Source organism: Eimeria necatrix, genomic scaffold, assembly GCF_000499385.1.
Source record: "Eimeria necatrix Houghton genomic scaffold, Enh_scaff129, whole genome shotgun sequence".
Classification (NCBI taxonomy): domain Eukaryota; phylum Apicomplexa; class Conoidasida; order Eucoccidiorida; family Eimeriidae; genus Eimeria; species Eimeria necatrix.
In genome coordinates, this window is record NW_013654905.1 from 2,039 (window position 1) to 23,801 (window position 21,763).

At 56.3% G+C, this 21,763-nt stretch overlaps 3 protein-coding genes across 3 annotated transcripts; all 3 read left to right on the plus strand.

The window, feature by feature from the left end:
* Positions 1–212: 212 nt before the first annotated feature.
* ENH_00009840 (hypothetical protein, conserved) lies at positions 213–3,249 on the plus strand (the record flags this gene model as incomplete). The annotated part of the gene is given in 2 exon segments (XM_013584176.1): positions 213–905; positions 910–3,249. Coding segments are annotated over 2 exon segments (3,033 nt in total).
* A 5,248-nt stretch (positions 3,250–8,497) lies between these two features.
* Positions 8,498–19,074, plus strand: ENH_00009850 (FIK kinase (incomplete catalytic triad), putative; the record flags this gene model as incomplete). Its single annotated transcript, XM_013584177.1, is given in 6 exon segments — positions 8,498–13,583; positions 13,768–13,922; positions 13,927–16,329; positions 17,463–17,624; positions 18,047–18,512; positions 18,827–19,074. Coding segments are annotated over 6 exon segments (8,520 nt in total).
* Positions 19,075–20,621: 1,547 nt separating this feature from the next.
* On the plus strand, positions 20,622–21,530 carry ENH_00009860 (hypothetical protein, conserved; the record flags this gene model as incomplete). The annotated part of the gene is made up of 1 exon (XM_013584178.1): positions 20,622–21,530. One exon carries the CDS (start codon positions 20,622–20,624, stop codon positions 21,528–21,530), a length of 909 nt encoding a protein of 302 aa, XP_013439632.1.
* Positions 21,531–21,763: the final 233 nt, after the last annotated feature.

The following is a 21,763-nucleotide window of genomic DNA, read 5'->3' on the forward strand; positions in this document are numbered from 1 at the left end:
AGTTATATTCCCTTCACTTTTAGCATCATAGTAGCTGCGTGCTTTAGAATCTTCCCGCTTTGTTTGTGCAAGCACATGACGACGTCACGGCCTTCGAGCGCGATCTCGTGACGGCAGGGACGATTCTCTATTTGTCATACACCCCTCAGTTTTGATTTGGAAGAAATATGAGAAATTTAAGGTGAAGTCGGCATAATGCCTTTTGTGGGAATATGGCTCGGGCAGCTTTTCCACTGGTCATTTTCTCGCCTTCTGGTGGACATCATGTAGATTTTTCGCCTTCCCATTTTCACTGGACAACAGGTGACCACGTGGACAATGAAGTGGTTAAGCACACTCGGCCCTGGATCTGCAGATCCTCGCAGTGCAAATGGCCCATCTTTTTCTCCGTGCTGGCTGTGGTGGCTATCACTCTTGGTTATTGGCGCATATGCTACGGGTCGACAGGCCGCAAAAATGGACAAAGACGATTGGCAAGTAAATCACCTGGGGTGGGCGACCCCGAGCTGTCAGCTATACTTGACTGGTGCAGAGGAGAGAGGCATGCTTCACCCAGCTGCACATATCCAACCTCAGACAGTGCAGCCGCCACACCAAATGCCTCATTCCACTCCCCAATACCAGCAACTACTGCAAGCAGGAACGATGAGCACGTTTCCAAGTGGAGGTCAGGGTTCTCCAGCTGTTTTACCACCACAATACACATCGCCACCACAGGCAGTGCAGCCGCCTCATCCAGAGCTTCCTCCCAGCTATCACTATCGGCATCTGCTGCGGACAGACCAGAGAACTATGCCTGCAAGTGGGGAGGATGCGTTCCGTGCCTATTCAGGGGAAAGGCAGCTGATGTCATCTACGGCACTGCCACCACAGGCACAGCAGCCGCCTTATCGAGAGCCTCATTCTAGCTCATATTATCAGGATTCGCTGCGGGCTGGCCACACAAGCGCGTTTTCAAGTGGAGGGGGGATTATGCGTGCCATTTTAGAAGGAAGACTGCCGCCACCTACAGCACAGCCACAGGCACAGCAGCCGTACCATGGAAATGCTGGTTCCAGCTCCCACTATCAGCACCAGCTGCATGCAGGCCAAACAAGCACGGTTACAAATGAAAGAGAGGGTTCTCAACAACTTCCAGATGGGAAGCAGCTGTTATCCCCTACAGCGCTGCCACCACAGGCACAGCGGCCGCCTCAGGAAGACCCTCACTCCACTTCCCACTACCAGCAACCGCAGCAAGCAGGCACGACAAGCACGCGTCCAAATGGAGGCGAGGCTTCGCTTTCCGCTTTAGAAGGACAGCCGTTGCCACCTGCAGCATTGCCACCACAGGAACGGGAGCCTCCTACCGGAGAGCCTCAATCCAGTTCCCACTACCAGAAACTGCAGCAAGCAGGCACGGCAGGCACGTTTGCAGGTGGGAGTGACGCTCTAAATTCTTCTTCGGAAGTAAGAGGCCAGCTACAATCACCTAAAGCACTCCCACCACAGGCACAGCAGCCGCAGCCGCCTCATGGAAAGTCTTATTCCAGTTCCCATTACCAAACACTGCTGCAAACGGGCACGACAGACACATTTTCAAGTGGAGGGGAGGGTTCTTCAGCTGGAGAGGGGAGGCAGCCGTTACCAGCTACAGCATTGCCAGCACAGGCACTGCAGCCGTCTCATTCCACTGACCCCTATCAGAAATTGCAGCAAGCAGGCGCGACAACCACGTTTCCATGGGGGAATGCTTCGCATCCCTCTGTAGAAGGAAGGCACCGGTTGCCCTATACAGCATTTCCACAACAGGCGCAACAGCCGCCTCATGGAGAGCCTCATTCCAGCTCCCACTATCAGCATCAGCTGCGGGCAGACCAAATAGGCACGTATCCAAGTGGAGGGGAGACTTCTCATCTTTCCGGATTCCCACGCCCTAGTCAACACCACCCATGGCTTAACGCAGAAAGGGAGCAGCGCCAAGTGATGTGGCCTGCCGTTTCTTTGGAGGCAAGAGACCCTTCGTCACATGGGCCGGCGCCTCCGCAAGCATTGGGCCCTTCCATTGTGCCTCCTCTGAGAGGCAACTTACGTACTGCAGAGGGAGGAGTGTCCAACCCCACTGCAGTTTCTTGGGCAAGCGACGTGCGCTCAGTTCAGGGACTGAATGAGCATGGTCCGTACCCAGGTAATTCTGCAAGTTTTCCCCCTCGCGTAGCCCAGTCTGGTGAAGGCGCGGACCAGTTGTTTGAAGATGGCTTCTTGCAGGCCCAGCAGCCTGGTGTATTCCCTGGAGCTCAACTGAGCTCAGATCAAATGCATTCTTCGCAGCTTTCTTCGGGTTCAAATCAGAAGAGGCCTTTGGAAGAGCTTGACGCCGGCAGTTCACACGATATGTCCGTCTCCCCAAAGAGGCAGAAAACGCAAATATATCTGGCGATAGAGCTTGTGAACGACAAATTCGCGTCTGGCGATACTGCTGAGCCTCAAGCTACAACCACGTCAGAAAATCCGGGAACTTCAGACATCAGCTATTCGATGCAGCTGTCTAGCAACATTTCTGCATCTCAGGTCCAAACGGATGCTGCACAAGCAGATGATGCGGAGATCACCAGTTCATCTTCTGAACCACCCACTGGGCAAGCATGCCCCTCTTACAGCGAGGCTTTCATTGCGCATCCATTTTACAGACTGCCAAAACTGTCTCCTGAAATTAAAGTAAGGCAATTTTCCGCGGAGAAAGCCTTTTCACGCGGCAATTTGATTTCTCAAGCTTCAGCAGTTTTAGGATGGATTCGTTCACTTTTGGTCAAAGAAGAGCTATCGGAAAGAGACGTAAACGAACTTATTGCCGCCACAGAGCGTGCTGTGTGTCATTTATTTTATTTTCACCAGTCACCTATTATAAAGCTTGGCGCCGCTCAAGCTGCCATGGTTTTGGCGCGCCGGTATCTTATGTTAGATGCTGTTGTCAGTGTCATGCAAGTTGTAGGGCCGGCGATGGTTGCACATCAGTGGTGGCCTGAGCTTGCCGCTGCGCTACCAACAACACTGTATTTCGGATATACCCATTCACCATACAGGAGAACGAAAGCTCTCGAGGAACTTGCGACGAGGCTAAGTACGGCAGTAGAACTGCTAAAGAAGTGCATTCGACCCTCGCCGCAGGAGACTGTTGAACTGAAGCGAGAGCTTTTTTGTAGGAAATCGTCTCCTCAGTGCTTCATGGGGCTTCAGTGGGAAGCTTGGCGATTGGATGACGGAATTTGAGGTGGTGCACTGAAGTAATTTTGCGACTGGGCAGCCTTTACGAAATAGTGGATCGAAGGCCTGCGTGCTTCACTTCGACTTTTAGTGACCCAGTAAGTGAAGCTAACGACAATGGTCGAAACGCTCGTGAAACTCTTTGTTGTTCCATTAGGTGAGAGGACTGGATCAATGAGAAAGCGAAAAAACCTACACCATGTAACGTGTACTCCCTAAGTGTCGGCTTCTTGCAGCTGAAAGTGAATACAGTAGGGCCGCCTTTTAAATGACCTTTTTGGCGTTTATCACACAGAAATTGGCGACTTTTTTGAGTCTCAGCTTGGGTAGGCTCAGCTTGGGCTCTTATGTTGTAGTCTCATGGGCACTTTTTTCATGGTCTCTTCACGGAAGAGTTTTTGAAGTATGCAGCCATTCAGGGAAGCTGCTCACCTGTAATTTATTGTGAACAGTTTCCATGCGTTTGGCGCTCTCATGGCTTTTGGCTTCTTTGGCTGCTGATCGTTAAGTGCTCTAAGGGACCTCGTGGCTCATCCCGCCTCCTCCCGTGAGCTGCCCAGCCTTAGCTGGCAGAGAATTGTACTCGTGCAGCCACTCTTCAAAGCAAAGCTCCCACGAGCGCCTGCTGCGCCCTTTGCAATGCGTTTATTCTATTGTTGCTCAGCGGATACAATTTCATCGTGACCTCCTTTGAGGTATGGTAAGTTCGCTGACTAGTCTTATCATGGAGTGGTGGCTCTTTTTGATTATGCACAATGTGAAAGTTCATTGATTTGTTCTATGCTCTTATGGACAGAAGACTTACGGACACTAGCTCTGAAGAATTAAACCAGTACTGCTGCGCGGCACAGGCGCTGCAGTGGAGGAGATCCCTCCTAGCCATGTCAATGCCACTGAAGACATGCATACTTTGTCTGCTAAAGCGGACCTGCTTCCTAATTTCGAACGCATTGATTTATGAAGTGTTCGCGTTTCGAGGGAAACGCAGTGACACGGTTTAGTTCCAGTGTAGCCACAGAAGAATCGTCACGCTGCTGCTGTGTCTGACGCCTTGGTTCATCTGATAATGCATTTGCAAAAGATTGTTAAACCGTTTAGCACAGAGTGCACCGCACCCATGGCTATTATTTCGCCAATTGGACAAAACTTAGTAGCCCTTCAATGTCTTAGAACTGCAGGCAAGAACAGGGAACGAAGCTTGGGAGAAGAGAGCAACAACAGGAAACAAAATCATTATGTGGGCGCTTATCGCCAGCGGCGAAGACATGTCAGCAGAGAATCGCAGTCGCTTGCATAGGCTACGGCGGCGAGCTTGGGATTTCTCTGTGAGACATCAGAGCTTCCCGCTGCTGCTGCCTGTTAAGTCGCTGCGCTTGAGGTCCTAACTCCCGTGTGAATGCCAGCTTCGCTTTGCCCGATTGCCTACCGTCTCCACAGCTCAGCGCACGCTGGGCGAGGCCCCTTGCAGCAAAGAAAATAAAATGCAGCTCTAGGACACAGCAGCCTGCGTGGAATAAGCAGAATTGTATTTTCGTCCTGGCCGCATACGCACCGTCCCCGGGGATTGCGGTCACGGCTGTTGCTGCTGCCGTGACTGGCTGTGGCCGCTGATTCCCTGGTGGCTGCTGCTTTGTTTTCTCGCATGCTGAACTCCTCCGCTTTTGGTCCCTTGGCAGCAACGCCTGGATTCCGCCGGCCTAGATGGGCCCGGCCTAGATGAAAGCAGGTCCGGAAGGGCTCAGGAGCTTCCGGAGCTGCTTAGTGGGGCTGGGCTTTTCGTGCTGCTGCTGTTGCAGCCGTACTTCCTGCTGGTCCATATCCCTTCGCTGTTGCTCGAGCTGTTGCTGCTACTGCTTTCACTCCTGCCCGCCAGACATGGTAGAGCCACGGAGACAACGCTCGGTGCTGCTCTCACGTTGCTTGTTCCACACCTGTGCTTGCACTGCCGTGAGAACAATTGGGTCTGCTGCTCTGTGGCCGCTTTGTCGTAGCCCCAGGTCTACCGTAACGTGTGTAACGTGTATTGCAGTTGGTCAAGTTTCGCAGGCGCCGACAAGACTCGGTAAATGCAACATACCGGACTAGGGAACGGTGGGCTTCTCTTAGCGTGCCTGGCAACACTGGATTCGGGCAGCACAGCGCAGAGTCCGTTGGGCGTTTGCACCCACTCTCTACTTTCCGCTGCAGGAAATACAGTGAAAGGGAACGGCACCCAAGCTGCTCTCGCTGCCTAGGAAGAACAGCATGCAGCGACTTACTGGTATAAGGCAAGTGTACCTCTTGAGCGCAGCGAGGCAATTCAAGCTGAACGGCCTTGGAGGGAAGGAACTGCTGAATCACTGCGTCAAAATTGTGTAAGAGGCCTAGATAAGGCAGCAACAACAGCAGCAGTGGTGTGTGCGCCGCAACAGCAGTGACAACAACGTCAACGGCTGACACAGTAGCAGCAGCATCATTGTCAGTAGCTGCAATGCCAGCAGCAGCAGCAGCAACGATAGGGAGGGTATTCTGTGAAGAAACGCCTAGTCTGTGCTTTGCTGCGTCCATGAAAAAAGGCTCAGCTAGCGCCGTGTTGCAGGTCGGGAGCAGTAACGATTAGGGCGAGGCTACACACTCACAGCAGCGAGAGCATTGGAGGCCCGAAAATGCACAACACCTGGTGAAACAGAAGCGAGTGGCAAAGGATTCATATGGCGTTTGCACAGTTTAGTGCCTGGGTACAGCTGGCACACCTTCACGCAGCGGAGTAACATTGAGTGCCGAGGGCATGCGCAGCAGCTTCTCGGGCAACTCTCATTCGCCTTCTGGGTTGTTGCCCTTCCAGCGTTTGCCTTTGTTTGTGTCTTTTACGCTGCTGCTCATCGGGATAAGTTGTCTGCTTAAGTACCACGGCCAGCAGCTGCTGGCTCATACGCATGGCAGGCTCTGCGGTGCAGCTTCACTGCAAAGCCTACTGGTCGCCATTTCGCCTACAGTTTCAAGGCCTGCATTAGCACGTGCACTTAAGATGCCGGCCGACAGCAGCAGGAATTGGAGCAGTGCCAGTCTAGTGTGGCAGCAAAACGGACACGCGAGCAACACTGCGTGCCTGTTCACATGTGCACATGGGAATTAAGTAGAGTCAAAATTACCAGAGAGAGCGGAGGCATGTTGAAGGCACATAAGGCAACTGTAAAATGCGTGAAAAACGTATTAGTTGGGCTAGTTTGGCTCAAGACGAAACTGTTGTACAATATTGGCTGTAATTTTAAGTAGCCCAGGAGTCACAGTGACGCAAAGATAATTACAGCCAGCCGTGCTGGGTCAGTAGGACAAGAGAGACACACTCATAAGAATGAACCTGAAGAAGCTACGGCTAAACTCTGTTGAAGGAGCTTAAGATTCAGTTCTTCAGCTCTACTGTGTGCGGCGTCTATGCAGTACTTGGCAGATACAATGATGAAGACCAAGGCATAGCCGGGTCTTGCAGGCTCCTGCAAGTCCTTTCTGAGGCACTTCATTTGGAGTGAAGAAAAACAAAAATGTGGGAAGGCGCGCACTTGACGCCTGTTGCATGCTTTGAAGGCACAAAACGACCAAACAAAAGAACGTCTCGGCGGCAGAACCTCGCCCCTACTGAGGCAATTGATCCTTTTGCATACGTCTAAATAAGTTTAAATGAATTAATTGGCCATTATTTTCGGTTAACGCGACGAGCTGAAAAGCTCTAACGAACTCGCCGCACAGGCACCGCCTGTTGCTCATCCCTTCGAATGTCTTTCACGGCAGCTTAGACATGCCAAGTTCCACGGATCAAGGCTTTAGCCAAGCGTCAACAGCAGCAGAGCTTGTCATATTCGTCATTTTCACCTTCTGAAATAATTCTAACACAAGTAACAGAGAAGACTTAGTGATTTCCGTGCAGTCGTCGGCACGCCTCCACGCCTGTTCTGCCTTCCCGCGGCCTAAACAATAATGTATAAATAGTATTTTTGAAAGTTTTGAAACTTAAAGAACAAGTACTCGTAGAGGCAAGCTTAGCCGGCGAATCGCTTTTCCGAGCACCCTTCGGTGCTCGAAAAAACGATCACACGCGCGCTATGGCTGCTATTCCTGCTTGAAGCAGAATGAAGCCGCCAGCTAGGGATACATCGACTTTCCTTTTGTTTCTAATTCACGTAATATATCGAATGGGAAATGAGGTAAATGGGGGACAAAAGCGTGCAGACACACACGCAGACAACGGGCACGCCGCAGCCCCACACAGTGCACGCCAGCGAGTGCAACGGTCCCAACAGCTGCCTTTGCCTCTTTTTCCCCACGGGAGACTTTGCAGCAGCAGCAACAGCATTAATAGCAGTTTGTGAAGTGCTTTTTGAGCAGCCTGCATGCATGCATGCACACGATCCAGCTGTTCTCCCGACTTGCCTTCGCCCGAGCACGATCTCCCCGTGCAGAACTGGCATTCTGTTGCTCCCGCATGCCCCAATGAGCCCTTGACGCCAATTGTGGCAAAAGAAACCTTTTAAATCCTTTGAAGGGGCCTCACACTTTGAGAATTTTCACAAAGGGGCCAGTGCCCCAGCTGGAGGGCAGGGATCGCTTCTGGGCTGGAGGAGATCTGCCTTGGACCCTGTTCACGGCTCCAGCTGCAGCAACTGCTGGTGCTGCTGCTGCCTGCTGCTTGCTGCAGCTGTAGCAGCTGCAAGGCGCTGCGCTTCTGCGTGTCTTGTCCTCTTTCTGTCACCGTATACGGCGTTTGGCGGTACGCTGCTGCTGTTGTTGCTGCTGCTGTTGCCGCTGCTGTTGTTGCTGCTGCTGCCGCTGTTGCAGTTCAGCAAGACCGTAGCCTTAGCAGCAGCAGCAAAGAACTGCAGCAGCAGCAGCAAGGAACTGCAGCAGCAGCAGCAGCAGCAGCACGCATTGACGTTTAAGATGCTGCTTACGGGGACTCCAGCGCAACAGAAGCCTCGGCCTTTGAGAGGACCTCCGTGATCTTTGGAATTCATAGCAGGCAGCATCTGCTGCAGCTTTTCGGCGGGCTCTGCAGCAGAAGCAGCAGCAGCACCTCCACCAGCAACTGCCGCAGCAGCTGATGGAGTAGCAGCCGCAGTGTATATGGACTGGCGTTCCCCTTAATACCCATGGAGCTACGTTCCAGAGTCCCCTGCAGCGGCAACAGCAGCAGCAAACTTCTCGCTGCTGCTGCTGCTGCTGCAGCCACAACTGCAGTAGCAGCGGCAGCACGATTCCTGGAGCATCGACTCTAATAGAGATGCAGCTGGAGGGACTCTCCACAAGAAATGCAGCCAGTGCGGTCTCCCAGCCTGCTTCTAGTACTGCAGCAGCGCCAGCAGCAGCAGCAGCAGCTGCTGCTGCTGCTGCAGCATGCAGCGCTGCTCTGACACTGTCACATCATGCTGCTCCTGCTGAGCCACCCCAGCAGTTGCTGCAGCAAACTGTCTCTCCGACGCAAGTACTCTGCAGCAGCTCTGCCGCAGCAGCACCTGCAGCTGGGGAGCAAGTGGCCTGGGTGCAGGTAGGCGCGACGCAGCAGCAGCAGCAGCAGCAGCAGCAGCAGCAGCCGGCAGTGCAGACTCATGTGCTGATACACACCTTTGCTTCTGGTGAAGCAGATCTTGCTGCTGTGCTGCGGCGAATCGTGGCCTCCTCTGGTGGTGGAATAGTTCTGAACACGCTGCAGCAGCAGCCGGCTCAGCAGCAGCAGCAGCAGCAGCAGCAGCAGGCGACCCTGGTGATTGATCCTCAAGCAGGATTGCTTCAGCAGCCAGCAGCTGCCCCACCCTCAGCCCTCGCTGCTGCGCCCGTCACAGTCTATCCCAGCATCGTTCCCCAGCAGCAGCAGCAGCAGCAGCCGCAGCAGCAGCCGCAGCAGCAGCAGCCACAGCATCTACAACAGACGCCAGCAGTTATGACGCCATACGTTCCTTTACAGCTTCGGCACATGCACACAATTGCTGATCCCTTTCAGCTGCAGCGGCAGCAGCAGCAGCAGCAGCAGCAATTGGTAATGCTGCATCAGCAAGCACCGGTCCGTATGCACACAAGTCCTGCAATTTTGTCAGATCCCAGCGGAGTCCCGGTGCTGCAGCCAGTGGCTGCGACAACAACAGCAGCAGCAGCAGCAGCAGCTGCTGCTGCTGCTGCTGCTGCTGCAGCTTCTGGTGTCGCGGCTGCCCTACCCACGACTGAGCTGCAAGCCCCTGAGCCCCAGACGCCTACGAAGCAGCAGCTTACGCTGCTGGCGCTGCAGCCTCCTGTGCATCCGCAGCTGCCAGTGCAGCAGCAGGTGCAGCAGCAGCAAGTTGCTGCCCCAGTGAGGTATCTCCCTACAGCCACACAGCAGCAAGCAGCCACTTATGTCCCCTGGCAGCAGCAGCAACAGCAGCAAGAACGTGCGTCGAGGACGCGCAGCGAGTGCCTCTTGTATCGGCCGACGCTTAGGAACAACAGCGCTGGCCCCGGAACGGCCGCAACAGCAGCAGAAGCAGCAGCAGAGGCAGCAGCAACAGCAGCAGCAGCAGCAGCAGAAGCAGTAAGGCTGCGGCGGCAATCCTGGCCATTCTCTGCGGTGGCTGCAGCCCCACACTATTCTCCGCCGCCTTCTGTGTGGCAGCAGGGCAACGCTGTGCCGGTAGTGGGCGCCCTGCAGCAGCCGCTGCTGCTGCCGCAGCCAGCTGTTGCAGCAGCATCGCCAGCAGCTACAGCAGCAGACGAAGGGGCTGCTGCTGCTGCTGCCTACACAGAGCCCACCCCAGCAACAACTCAGTCCACCGCAGCTTTTGGGGTTTCTTTGTCTCCCACAGTTTCGCAGCAGCAGCCAGCACGCCGCGCCCAAAGCGCCTCGAGTGTACGTACACTACAAGCTGCTGCTCCTTTTTCAAGTGTGTCTCCGCAGCAGCAGCAACAAAGCCTGCAGCGGTTCTTCTCATTGCCATCAACGCCGCTGCTGCAGGGGCCACAGGGCGCTGCAGCAGCAGCTCCCGTGTCTCCTCTTAGTGAGCATGCTGCTGCATCGGCTGCCTTTGCTGTGAGTGCCTCACCTCCTTCCGCTGCCGCACCTTTGGCTGCTCCTGCTGCTGCTGCTGCTGCACCTGCTGCTGCTGCACCTGCTGCTCCTGCGTGGCCAGACACACGGCCCCTTGCAGCTGCGCCGTGGGGACAAACAGCGAGACGCACTCTTTCCGAGCCGCCCTCTGCAGCCCAAGCAGCAGCAGCAGCACAAGCAGCAGCAGCAACGGCAGCAGCAAATTCCGCCTTTGCGGACGGCAGCGGAGCCCTGCCAAGCTTGCCAAGGCGTGCCAGCAGCAGCAGATATTTACAACCTTCGGCTGACGCTGCAAGTGCTTGGAGTCCAGCAGCAGCTGCTGCTTTGCCTGCTGTTGCTGCCGCGCCTGCTGCTGCTGATCCGCAGCAGTTATGTCCTCGGCGCAACAGCTATCCCGTCTCCCCGGCTCTTTCAGCAACGCGCCAGCACGCTGCAGCAGCTGCTGAGGGAGCGCTTCGGGCTGCAGCAGCAGCAGCAAGGGCCCGCACTGCTGCTGCTGTTGCTGCAAAGGCAGACAGTCTGGCTGCAGCATCAGCTCTTAGAAGTCCTGCTGTTTCCTGCTACAGCAATACCCCACCAAACCGCCGCTTTTCCCCTTCTGCTGCGTCTGCCTCTCCCGCTGCGCCACTGCAGCTGCCACCTTTGCAGCCCTCATATATGTCACCGCAGCAGCAGCTCCAGCAGCAACCGCTGCAGCAGCAGGAGATGGTACTGCCGCAGCACCAGCAGCTGCAGCAGGTCTCGCCAGCAGCCCCTCTCGGCCTCAGCTTGCAAACACTGGAGCCAACGCTGCCGCAACTGGAGTCAAATGCTTACGGCGATCTAGGATCTTCACAAGGCCTTAGCAGCAGCATACTGCAGCAGCAGCAGCAGCAGCAGCAGCAGCAGCAGCAGAATAGCCTTACTTCCCCTGGGCTGCGCGCACTGTCACCGGTTTCTGCTGTGCCTGCAACCCTGCCCTATACAGAGGCCAGTGCCTCGGGCAGCGGGGTCTTGCTACAGCAGCAACCTCAATCTCCAGTGCAGCACCTTCCGCAGCCGCAGCTGCAACAGCAGCAGGAACAACAACAGTTGCTGCCGCAGCTGCCGCAGCTGCCGCAGCTGCCGCAGCTGCCGCAACAGTTGCCACCTTTGCAGTCCTTCAGTTCGCTGCAAAGAGAAGAAACGCCTGCGACGTCCTTAAGCAGCCACTTGCCGCAGCCTGCCCTCTACTCTCCTGCGGTGCAGCAGATCCCCGTTGAGCAGCAGCAGCAGCAGCAGGGCAGCTACTCTGCCAAATCTGCGCTCAGTGGCGCCTTGCAATCTCCGAACTTGGCTGGAGCGTCCCCAGTAGGTACAGAGGGGGTGACTTTGCCGCGGCTGCAGCAGCAGCTTCCGCTGCAGCAGCTGCAAGTAGATGCAGCAGAGCCCTACTCGAGCTCCCATCAGGGCAGCCTTATCACATTTGCGGCAGAGACTCCCCCTGCTCTAGGCCTGACCCAGCAGCAGGAGCAGCAGCAGCAGCAGCAGGAGGAGCAGCAGCAGCTGCAGCGGCGGCAGAGCAGTGGAGTGCCGCTGCGCCTCCCTAGCATGTCTCCATCCAGAGCTGCTGCAGAACGCGCAGCGCTTGCTGCTGCCAGGGCAACAGCAGCTGCTCAAAATGCCACGGCTGCATGTGCGCGGCTGCAGCTGCTGCAGAAGCAGCAGGCTGTGCCAAAAGGGATAGCAGCAGCAGCGGAAGCAGCAGCCATTGCTGCAGAGACAGGCGCATCTACAGCACAGCTGGCAGCCGAGAGAGCAGCACTTGCAGCAGCAGCAGAAAGCATCGTATCTCCTGTGGGATCATCGTTGCTGCGCAGCAGCTCTCTTCCAGCGGAACTGACTCCATCGCGGCTGCAGGTGCAGCAGCAACAGCAGCAGCAGAAGCAGCCGCAATCCGCGCTCGTAAGGGCCAATACGGGAGGCAGACCCCTGGCAAGTCCACGGCTATTGTCCCCGATTGCACTTCAGCAGCAGTTGCCTCCTCTCTCGCCCCGCAGCACCCGCAGCTCTGAGCCCCTCAGGCAAGGACTCCTCAGCCGAAGTCCAGCACCTCGAGTCCAGCGACCTCAGCAGCAGCTGCAGCAACAGCAGCAGCTGCAGCAGCCGCTACGGCTGCAGCAACAGCAGCAGCTGCAGCAACAGCAGCAGTTGCGGCAGCAGCAGAAGCTGCAGCAACCGCAGCAGCTGCAGCAACAGCAGCAGCTGCAGCAGTTGCAGCAGCAGCAACGGCAGCAAAAGCGTCCAAATGCGCAGCAGCGAATGCAGCCGGCGCAGCAATTGCAGCAGCGGCGCACGCCTGCGCAACTGCGCGAGCAGCAGCTGCTGAGTGAGCAGCGGCAGCTGCGGCAGCAACGCCTTGAGCTGGAAAGAGAGCTTGCTGCAGAGCTGCAGAAGCAGCGCAGCGCCTCAGCCCTGCCTGGGCCTCTTTCCCGCAGCAGTTCGTTGGGGCAGCCGCAGCTTCCTGCTGCACCGCAGCAAGTACATCTGCCAAGTCCTGCATTGGCCTACTCCCGGATGGTCAGCAGCCCCACACCCCGCAGCAGCGGCACTCTCACCCGGTCCAGCAGTCTGCTGCTGCAGCAGAAGCAGCAGCAGCAACGGCAGCTGCAGCATCAGCAGCCAGGGCGCAGCACTTTGAGTAGCTGGTACTCCTCACCGGTCCACACACCTCTGGAAGGCATAAGGACTGGCAGCAGGACCCCAGCGTCTAGAGCAGCAACGCCGGCAGCAGTGAGAGCCGCTGCAACCCCAACATCAGCAATACTACCAGCAGCAGCAGCAGCAGCAGCAGCGGAATCGATCTCACCTGCTGCAGGCAGCTCCATGCCGCTTTATGCGCGCATATATTCTCCCGCCAGCAGCCCTTCAAGAATTGGGGGCCTCAAGACGCCCGCGTATTCCCCAATAGATGCAATATCCCCATTCAACATAAGGCAGAATCAGCTGCCGCCGCTCAAGGAGCAGCAGTACCGCATGCAGCAGCAGCAGCAGTGCCACCGCTACGCCTTCAGCTCCCTGCCCTCCAGCGAGTCACTTTACCCCGGATTTTCCCTTTCAGCGCCCACGCCGCAGTCCGCGCCTGCTGCTCTCTTCCACAGCAACAGTGGAGGCCTGCAGCGCTTTCCTACCGGCGGGTCCCAGCAGCAGCAGCAGCAGCAGCAAGGCTTCCAGGGACCCGACATTGTTTGGGATCGGCCAGGACAAGACCTCCTGTCTCCTCAAACATCTCACGGGACCCCTACGCTGCCTGCGCAGACTGTAGACACCCCTCGTAAGCGGAAGCGCACATTGCAGGCAGCCCCCTAGCCCTGTTGCCCGTGGTGCAGGGCGTGCTGCTGCTGCTGCTGCTGCTGCTGTATCGCTGCAGCAGCCATTGCTGCGGCTTTGCTGGGAAAGCTAGTTTTTGTTCCCGTAGCCATTAGCTGTGGACTGCAATTTCTGCTTCTGTTCTTGCAGGCCTAGGCGATGTGCTGAGTCCAAGATGCACTTCACCGAGAAGCGTCACGCCCCAGCAGCAGCAGCAGCAGCAGCAGCAGCAGCCAGTGCAGTCATCCGCTTCAGTAAGGGGCGCATCTCCTGTTGGGACACAAACGAGACTATCCTCAGCGTATAGTCCTGCAATGCAACAGCGAAATAATGCAGCAGCAGCAGCAGCAGCAACGGCACCAGTTGCTGTTAATCCAGAGGCAGGTGCCGCATCCGCCCAAGGCGAGGGTCTTGTTGATGGAGCTGCTACCGCCACTTCCGCCTTGAGGCACGCTGAACGCGCGGCAGCAGCAGCAGCAGACGCAGCACAGAGAGCTGCTGCTGCTGCAGACGCCGCTGGGCAATCCCCTGCAGCAAATGCTGCGCGCTTTAGAGCCGCACGGGCTGCAGCAGCAGCACAGGCCGCTCTTATTGCTGCTCAAAAACGAGCTGCTAGTATCAGCCCAGCCCTCCCGAGGCTTCCTTCAAATCCAAGCCCCTACCCTCAGGCGCCGCTACTGCCACAGAAGCAGCAGTGGCAGCAGCAGGACAGCAGTAGCGCAGCACTCCAGGGACCCTCGTTTGGCGAGTGGCCGCAGCAGCAAAGGGGCAGCAGCTCTCCGCAAGCAGTGGACCCGGCAGCAAGGCAGCAAGCAACGCCTGGCGCTGCAGTATTCAGTGCCGTAGCTGATGTTTCAGGCACTGCTTCAGACCCTGCTGCAGCAGCTGCTGCTGTTGCTCCAACTAGAGGGCTGAGAGAAGCAGCGCAGCCCCCTGCTACCACAGAGCCCTTGCACCGTCACCCTGACGAAGCCTCGCAGCTACTGCAGCAGCAGCTCATTCAACAACAGCAGCAGCAGCAGCAGCAGAAGCATCAGGGCACCAACACAGAGCCACCCACCCCACTAACCGTTTCTGCATTTGCTCATCCCGCTAAAAACAGCGGAGAAGGCAACCGCAGGCAGCAAAGTGAAACGCCCCGTATCCCAGCCAGTGCTGCAGTAGGCAATGCTGCAGCAGCAACCCATGCAGCAGCAGCAAGTTACGCGGCAGCAGCTGCTGTGCCGAACGCGGACCCTGTCTTGCCCGTGCTTCGCCACTCACTCTCTGATGTTTCTGCTGCTGCTGCCGCTACTGCTCCTGCTCAGACAGGTCAGGGTACTCAGCAAGGACAGCAAAAGCTGCAGCCGCAGCAGCAGCAGCAGCAAGAGCTACAGTTAGAACAACAGGAGCAGCCACAATACAACGCGGCTCCAAAGTCTACTTTATCGTCCAGCAGCGGCAGCGTCATGCGGCCAAACGGGCAACACGACTGGTTAAACGCGCTAGTGCTGCAGCATCAAAAGCGGCTGCAGCGGCAAGGGCAGCAGCTGCAGCAGCAGCAAGAGGAGCTCCAGAAGGTGCGGCAGGAAATGGAGAGGGAGCAGCAACAGCGGGCATTGCAGCTGGCGCTGCATCACAAGCAGAAGGAAGCTGCAAGGAGGGCAGCTCAAGCCATCGAGAAGGAGATCCTTGAAAGGGAGGCCGAGAGGCAGAGGCAGATAGCTGCTGTCGCTGCTGAAGCGCTCAAACATTCTGAGTACGAAACGGCAGCAGTGGCCGAAGAAGCAAATGCTGCTGCTGCTGTTGCTGCTGGTGCTTCTGGTGGCGTTGCTGCTGCCGGTGGAGGCCCGGGTGCCGCATGGCCCTTTCTAACGGAACGGCAAAAAAACGGGGTTGCCGCTGCTGCTGGAGAAGCAGCTGCTGCTGAACCTAGAGCAGCAGCAGCAGCCAGCAGCAGCGGCAGCGCTAACAGCAGCAGCAGTGCTGCGCGCTTCAGTGTTGAGGCACAGTTCGGCAAGACCCCTAGACAAGACCCTAGCTACCAAGCGTACGGGCAGCAATTGCAGAAGCAGCAACTGAAACAAACACAGCAACAGCAAACGGATCAGCAACAACAGCAACAGCAGCAGAAGCAGCAACTAAGTCAAGTGATGCCTGGCTCCCCACAGACCTTGAGACCCCCTGGTGACAGCGAAGCTACCATACAATTCAAAGCTACACTAAATGGCCTAAGGGAGCCTCAAGAGGCGCTACTGCCTGCAAACGGGGCTCAGGACATGCGTGAAGAAGCAGCAGCGAAAGCAGCGGCATCAGCTGCTGCTGCAGCTGCCCCTATTGATGCAGGACCTGAAACTCTTGCTGCTGCACTGCCGGACGCGTGCAGCAACAGGAGCTCTTTTTCATTTGATGCGAAGCCCCACAGGAGGAATCAGTCTCCCCTGGCTTCTTCGGCCACAATAAATCTGCACACCGCTTCCTCTACAGTGTCCGACTCAGCAGCTGCAACAGCGAACAGTAGCAGCAGCAGCAGCAGCAGCAGAAGCAGCTTGGGGCTGCCTTCGTCGCTGAGGGTTCCAAGTGTCCCATTCACCTGGAAGACCTGCCGCTACCTGCTGATGCAGCTGCAGCGGCCAGCGGACACCTTTTCCATAGACGGCGAGCTGTACAGACACTGGCAGCTGTCTTTGGTGCCCACAGTGGGCGCAGCGCAGAATCGCCAGCGGCAGCAGGTAGCAAAGCCCTAAGCCTAAGAAGCAGCTAATAAGCAGCTAATAAGCAGCTAATAAGCAGCTAATAAGCAGCTAATAAGCAGCTAGTAAACAGCTAATAAGCAGCTAATGAGCAGCTAAGAAGCAGTAAATAAGCAGCAAATAAGCAGCTCAAAAACAGTAAATATGCATCTAATAGGCAGCTAATAATCAGCTAAGAGGCTGCTAAGGAGCAGCAGCTAAGAAGTAGCTAAGAAGCAGCCGCTGACTGAGCCGCGGGTGGGGCTGCTGCTGCTGCAGAGCCCGCGTGCTGCAGCAGCAGCCGCCGTCTGTGCTGCTGCTGCTCTGTGGGTGCAACTGCAGCGCATGTACAAGGGGCGCCTCAAGTCTGGCCGCGGAGTCTTCGTTAAGCAAGTGCCGGCCAGCGTGTGGAGGCAGCAGTGGCGGCAGCAGCAGCGCTTTCATGGGCAGTTTGTCTGCGACGGCGAGAACTACGTGGGAGAGGCTGCAGCTGCTGCCTTTCTGACAGGTGCTGCTCTTGCGCCTCTTTTGCAGCCCCCAGTGCTGCTTGCGGGCGTCACAGCTGCTGCTGCTGCTGCTGCTGCGGGAAGCGGCATCTGCTGCCAGTGGGAACACCAGCAACAGTTGAGACTGAACTTCGCAGTCTTCGCTTTTTGCTCCCTCTTGTGTTTTTCTTCAGAGTACCACCCGCACTGCGTTGCCCCTCTTTTGGCCGTGCTGACAGACAGCGGGTCTCTTGAGGAAAAGGGCGAGGCCCTGGAGCGGTGCTCTGAGGGATCTCCGCTGCAGCAGCAACAGCAGCAGCAGCAAGTGGGAGGCAGCAGCAGGAGAAGGCAGCGCACAGACCGCGTGGTTCTCGTCTTCCAGCTCTTCGGGCAGTCCGACTTGCTTGACTTCGTGGAGGCCAATAAACCCGTGAGTCTCACAAATGCAGCAGCAGTGGAGCAGCAAAAAGATAATTAATAACATAAAGACACTCGGTGTCCCCCAGTGTTGCAGCTGCTGCCGCTGCCGCTCAGCTTCTCTTTGTGAACTTCGCGCCAGTATGCTCTTGCTTGCTTCACAAGTGAGCACATTTGCCTTAGGCAAGGCGTATGTACTTCATGTTTGCACATAAAGTAGACTACATATAGAGTATATATAAATTATATACATGGGAGTGGGCATATTCATATACATATACATATATACATACATATACGCATATAAGTAAATATACATATATATACATATATATGTACATATATATGCTTACTTGTACCTGGGTGACGTATGCAAAGCCGTGCGTAATATTCAGCAAGGTGTGATTAGGGGTGCAGTATTGGTGGGTTTGAAGGAAGCCGATTCTTCTCTTGAATTGGCCAATTTCAAAATAAATATGCATTTTGTTGCACATTGTATTGGGAATTTTTCAATTCTTAGCTCAGGGGGTCAATGCAGACACAAAGGCATATCTGTTTCCACATAATTCGCTGCGGCGTGAAAGCAGCCAGCCTAGCTTCAGGCTTGTAATACTCTCGAGCTGCCCTCGATGCTTTGCATGCGAACTGTTTTAAGTTGCGAATAGTTATATTTAGAAATCCTCTTGCCTTGGAGATCTCTGAAAGGTGCTCGTGGAGGTGCTGCGACGTGTCTTCTTGTCACTGTGACTGCTGCTGTTGTAATTGCTGCTGCTGCTGCCGTTGCTGCTGCCGTTGCTGCCCTTCCTCCGCACCAGATGGAGCCCTGGTTCAAGAAGAAGCTGCAGCTGTCTTTGGTGCTGCTGCTGCACTCGCTGCACTCTGCGGGCGTTGCGCACCTTGACTTCACCCCAGAGAACATCCTCGTGCACTCCATGCTTGTGGGCTGCGTGGACAGCAGCAACAGCAGCAGCAGCAGCAGCAGCAGCAGCAGCAGAGGGAATTCAGAGGGCTTCCCGCTGCAGCTCCGGCTGTGCGACTTTGCGAAGGCCACTCCCCTCTTCAACTGGTCCAACCTTCGTTACCCCGCCTCGTTGCTGCCGCGCTGCAGATCCCAGGGAAGTATGTCGCTATCCAGCAGCGCTGCTTCGCAGGCAGCAGCAGCAGCAGCAGCAGCAACGAATGAAGAGCTGCCGCCCTTCGTCAGCTGCGAGCCAACCATTGCCAAGGGGCCTTACATGCCCCCTGAGGCCTGGGCAGCCATGCGCATTCTGCGTTCTCTGGGTAAGTTGCTTTTCACTTTTTAATTTAGAGGTCTACAAGTGCGCAATTTGACAAGCAAGGGAGCTGCTGTGTACAGCTGCGTTTCCCGCATCTCCTGAGCCATAAAATGCATGCAAAAGCCACCATTTTCTGTCTTTCTGTTATCAAAAACACATTTATTAGCGCGCATGCAGACCTCTGTGGGCATTCTCACGAGCAGCCAAAGCTGCTCGCGAGCTCCCCACGGCGCTACCCCTCAGGCGAAGTGGCGCTGCTGCTGAGGGCTGCAGCAGCAAAAGAACTGCTGCGCTGCTTCCCAGTGCTGCTGCGCGCAGGCATCACTTCCCCCTTCTCGCAGATCAGCGAAGCGCTGCTGCTGACAGGGAGGCCCCCACCCCCGCTGCAGCTGCGAGGGGGGGGCCTCGGGGCCCCCGGGGGCCCCTCCAAGGGCGGCGTGGATGTGTCTTTTGTTTTCTTTGACGTGCGGAAAGCAGACATTTACATGCTGGGGGTGCTTTTGTTTTATTCGTGGGCAGACGGGGCAGTGTGGGCTACTTCGGACGCGCAGCAAGACGAGCAGTGAGGGCCCCCGCAGAGCAGCACAGCTCCAAAGCCCCAAACCAGCATTTTAGCCTAGCTTCTGTGGGGCTCCACAGCCCGCAGCAGCAGCAGCAAACGCTGCTGAAGGGGCCCCTGGGAGCTGCATGCAGCTGCATGCAGCACCTGTGAGGCGTGCTCTCTTGCTGCAGATACGCGAGCCTCATTGCTGGTGATTATTGTTTTTCGGCTTTTCCGGAATGCGCTGACTGGCCCGAACCCCTGCTCGACCTCATCCGTGTCCGCTAAGCTCAACAGGCCCTCAGTGTCCTCAGCGCAGTGCTCCTGCAGCAGCAGCAGCAGCAGCAGCAGCAAGAGCGACAGCAGCAGCACACGCCTCATTGCATTGAGCACGCACTGTGCTTTGTGCTGCTGCTGCTGCAGGGCTGCATACAGGAAGACCCGGAAAGGCGGCTGCCGCTGGATCAGGTGCTGCGGCATCCGTGGTGGAGTGTTCCTGTGGACGTGTGACGGGCAAATAGCCCTCAAGCTAGCTAGCTAGCAAGCTAGCTGGCTAGCAAGCTAGATAGCTAGCTAACTAGCTAGCTAGCTAGATCGGCGCTTGTATACAGGGAAGGTGGCGGCCGCAGCACGTGCCGCGCAGCGTATGAGCTGCTGCGGGCACAACTGCTGCTGCACAGCTGCAGCACAGCATTGTGCTGCTGCGTGCGGTCACTACACTACACATTTAGGATAGCGGAGGGAGGGCTGCAGGAGAAGCGCAGGGGCCATGCTGGGCCCCTGCTGTTTGTCTTTTTGACTACAGGGCTCAAGCCAAATGTGCTGGCCCCACACTAACGAAACTGCAGGGGGAAGATGCCCCTTTTCGGCGCTGCTGCGCAAAGGGATGAGGCTGCGAGGCAACAACTAGCAGCAGACACGCGACAGCTTCTACGAATGAAAGCGAGCCCCAATAGCAGGAAAAAGCATCACAAAAATAACCAATAAAAAGTTTTCAAACAAAGACTGCGCATTAAACAACGGCGTTAGAGGCAGAGGAGCTTAGGCTGCTCTGTGGCATTCCGTTGTGAGGCGCCGGGGTGCTCGTGGCTGCTGAGCCCACGCGGCGTTTCAAGTCTTAAACATGTAAATTAATAACGAAATATGGGAAAAAATAATAAATTAACCTAATTATGGCCTCTAGAAGTGAGAACTGGGAATAGATTGGGCGTTATTTGCCGCTCGGCGCAGGTGGACGCAGGTGACCTGGCGGCGCAGGGATGCTGCATTCCCCCCCCGCCTATAACCCGGCTGGGGTTTGCTGCCCCCAAATTGAGGTTTCAGTGTTCAAATGATGAAGCAATTATAAAGTTTTGCGCATTCGATTGACAATTCGACGATTTATTCTTGTCTTTTGCTGGTGAACCCTTTTCCGCGAACAACCGCCTCCCCCAGGTGACCCTGCGAGCTGACCAGTGGACCGCTTTGTTAGCCATTGCTCTCAAGTGCAGCTGTAAGCAGAGACCAGCGGCCTCTAGCTGAATTTATTTTTAGTTTATTTCTTTTTCGAAACGCCTGACTTCGGTCTGCAACATGTCGCTTCGGAGGGCTCGAACTCTCCTCGTCTTGTTCACAGGGCTGTCGCTGCAGCGGCTCTCAACAGCAGCTCCTGGCTACGACGTCTCTCTGACGGACGGTGCAGCAGCAGACACGCCGGCTGCAAGAGATGCGGCCTCAGCAGCAGCAACTGCAGCAGCAACAGCAGCAGCAGCAGCAGCGACGGCAGCCGGAGAGGAGCAGCAACTCGCTCCAGACCTCCCCCCTGCCCCAGACGATAGACAGCCAGACAGCACTGCAACAACAGCAGAGTTTGTAACTTTGCCTCTTTCGACTTCGGACATATTAGCTGCTGCCCTTGGACCTTATGATGAACGGCTAGGGCCAGTTGTTGCAGCAGCCGCAGCAGCAGCTGCTGCTGCGGCGTTAGTTGCTGCTGCAAAAACGCAGCCACCGCAAGACTCTGCGCCCCCTGCAGCCACTTCTGCTGCACCTGCTGCACCTGCTGCTGCTCCGCCTGTCGACGTGCCCTTAGAAGACAGCAGCACGTTTGACGTGCAGCTGTACTTGTCGCCGCAGCAGCAGCAGCAGCGGCTGCAGCGCCAGCAGCGCTGGCTGCCTCCCCGCGAGCAGCAAGACGTGATGCTGCAGCAGCTGCTTCAGTACACTGCTGCACAGGCCTGGGATATCTACAGAGCTTCTCGCCTGAGCGCCTTTACTGACGCAGCCTCTTCATATTTCTTAGTTAAGCGGCAGCAGCAGCCCCAACGGCAGCAGAAGCAGCAGCAGCAGCAGGATCAGCAGACCCAGCAGCAGCAGGAGCAGCAGCCGGAACAACAGGCCCAGCAGCAGGAGCAGCAGCCGGAACCACAGCAGGAGCAGCAGCCGGAACCACAGCAGCAGCAAGACGCGCAGCAGCAGGAGCAAGGAGAGGAGCGCCCGTAGCAGCAGCGCGCAGAAGACTCAGCAGCAGCAGCAGCAGCAGCAAGCCTCGCAGCAGAGGCCCCAGCCAGGGGAGCAGAAGAAGCAACAGCAGCGCAGCAGCAGCAGCGCGACGGGCATTGAAGGCGGGCTTTCTGTTGGGCGAATTCGCAGCATTTATGCCGCTTAAACGCCACAAATAAATTAATAAATTAATTAATTAAATTAATTAATTAATTAAAATAAATCCCCTTGGC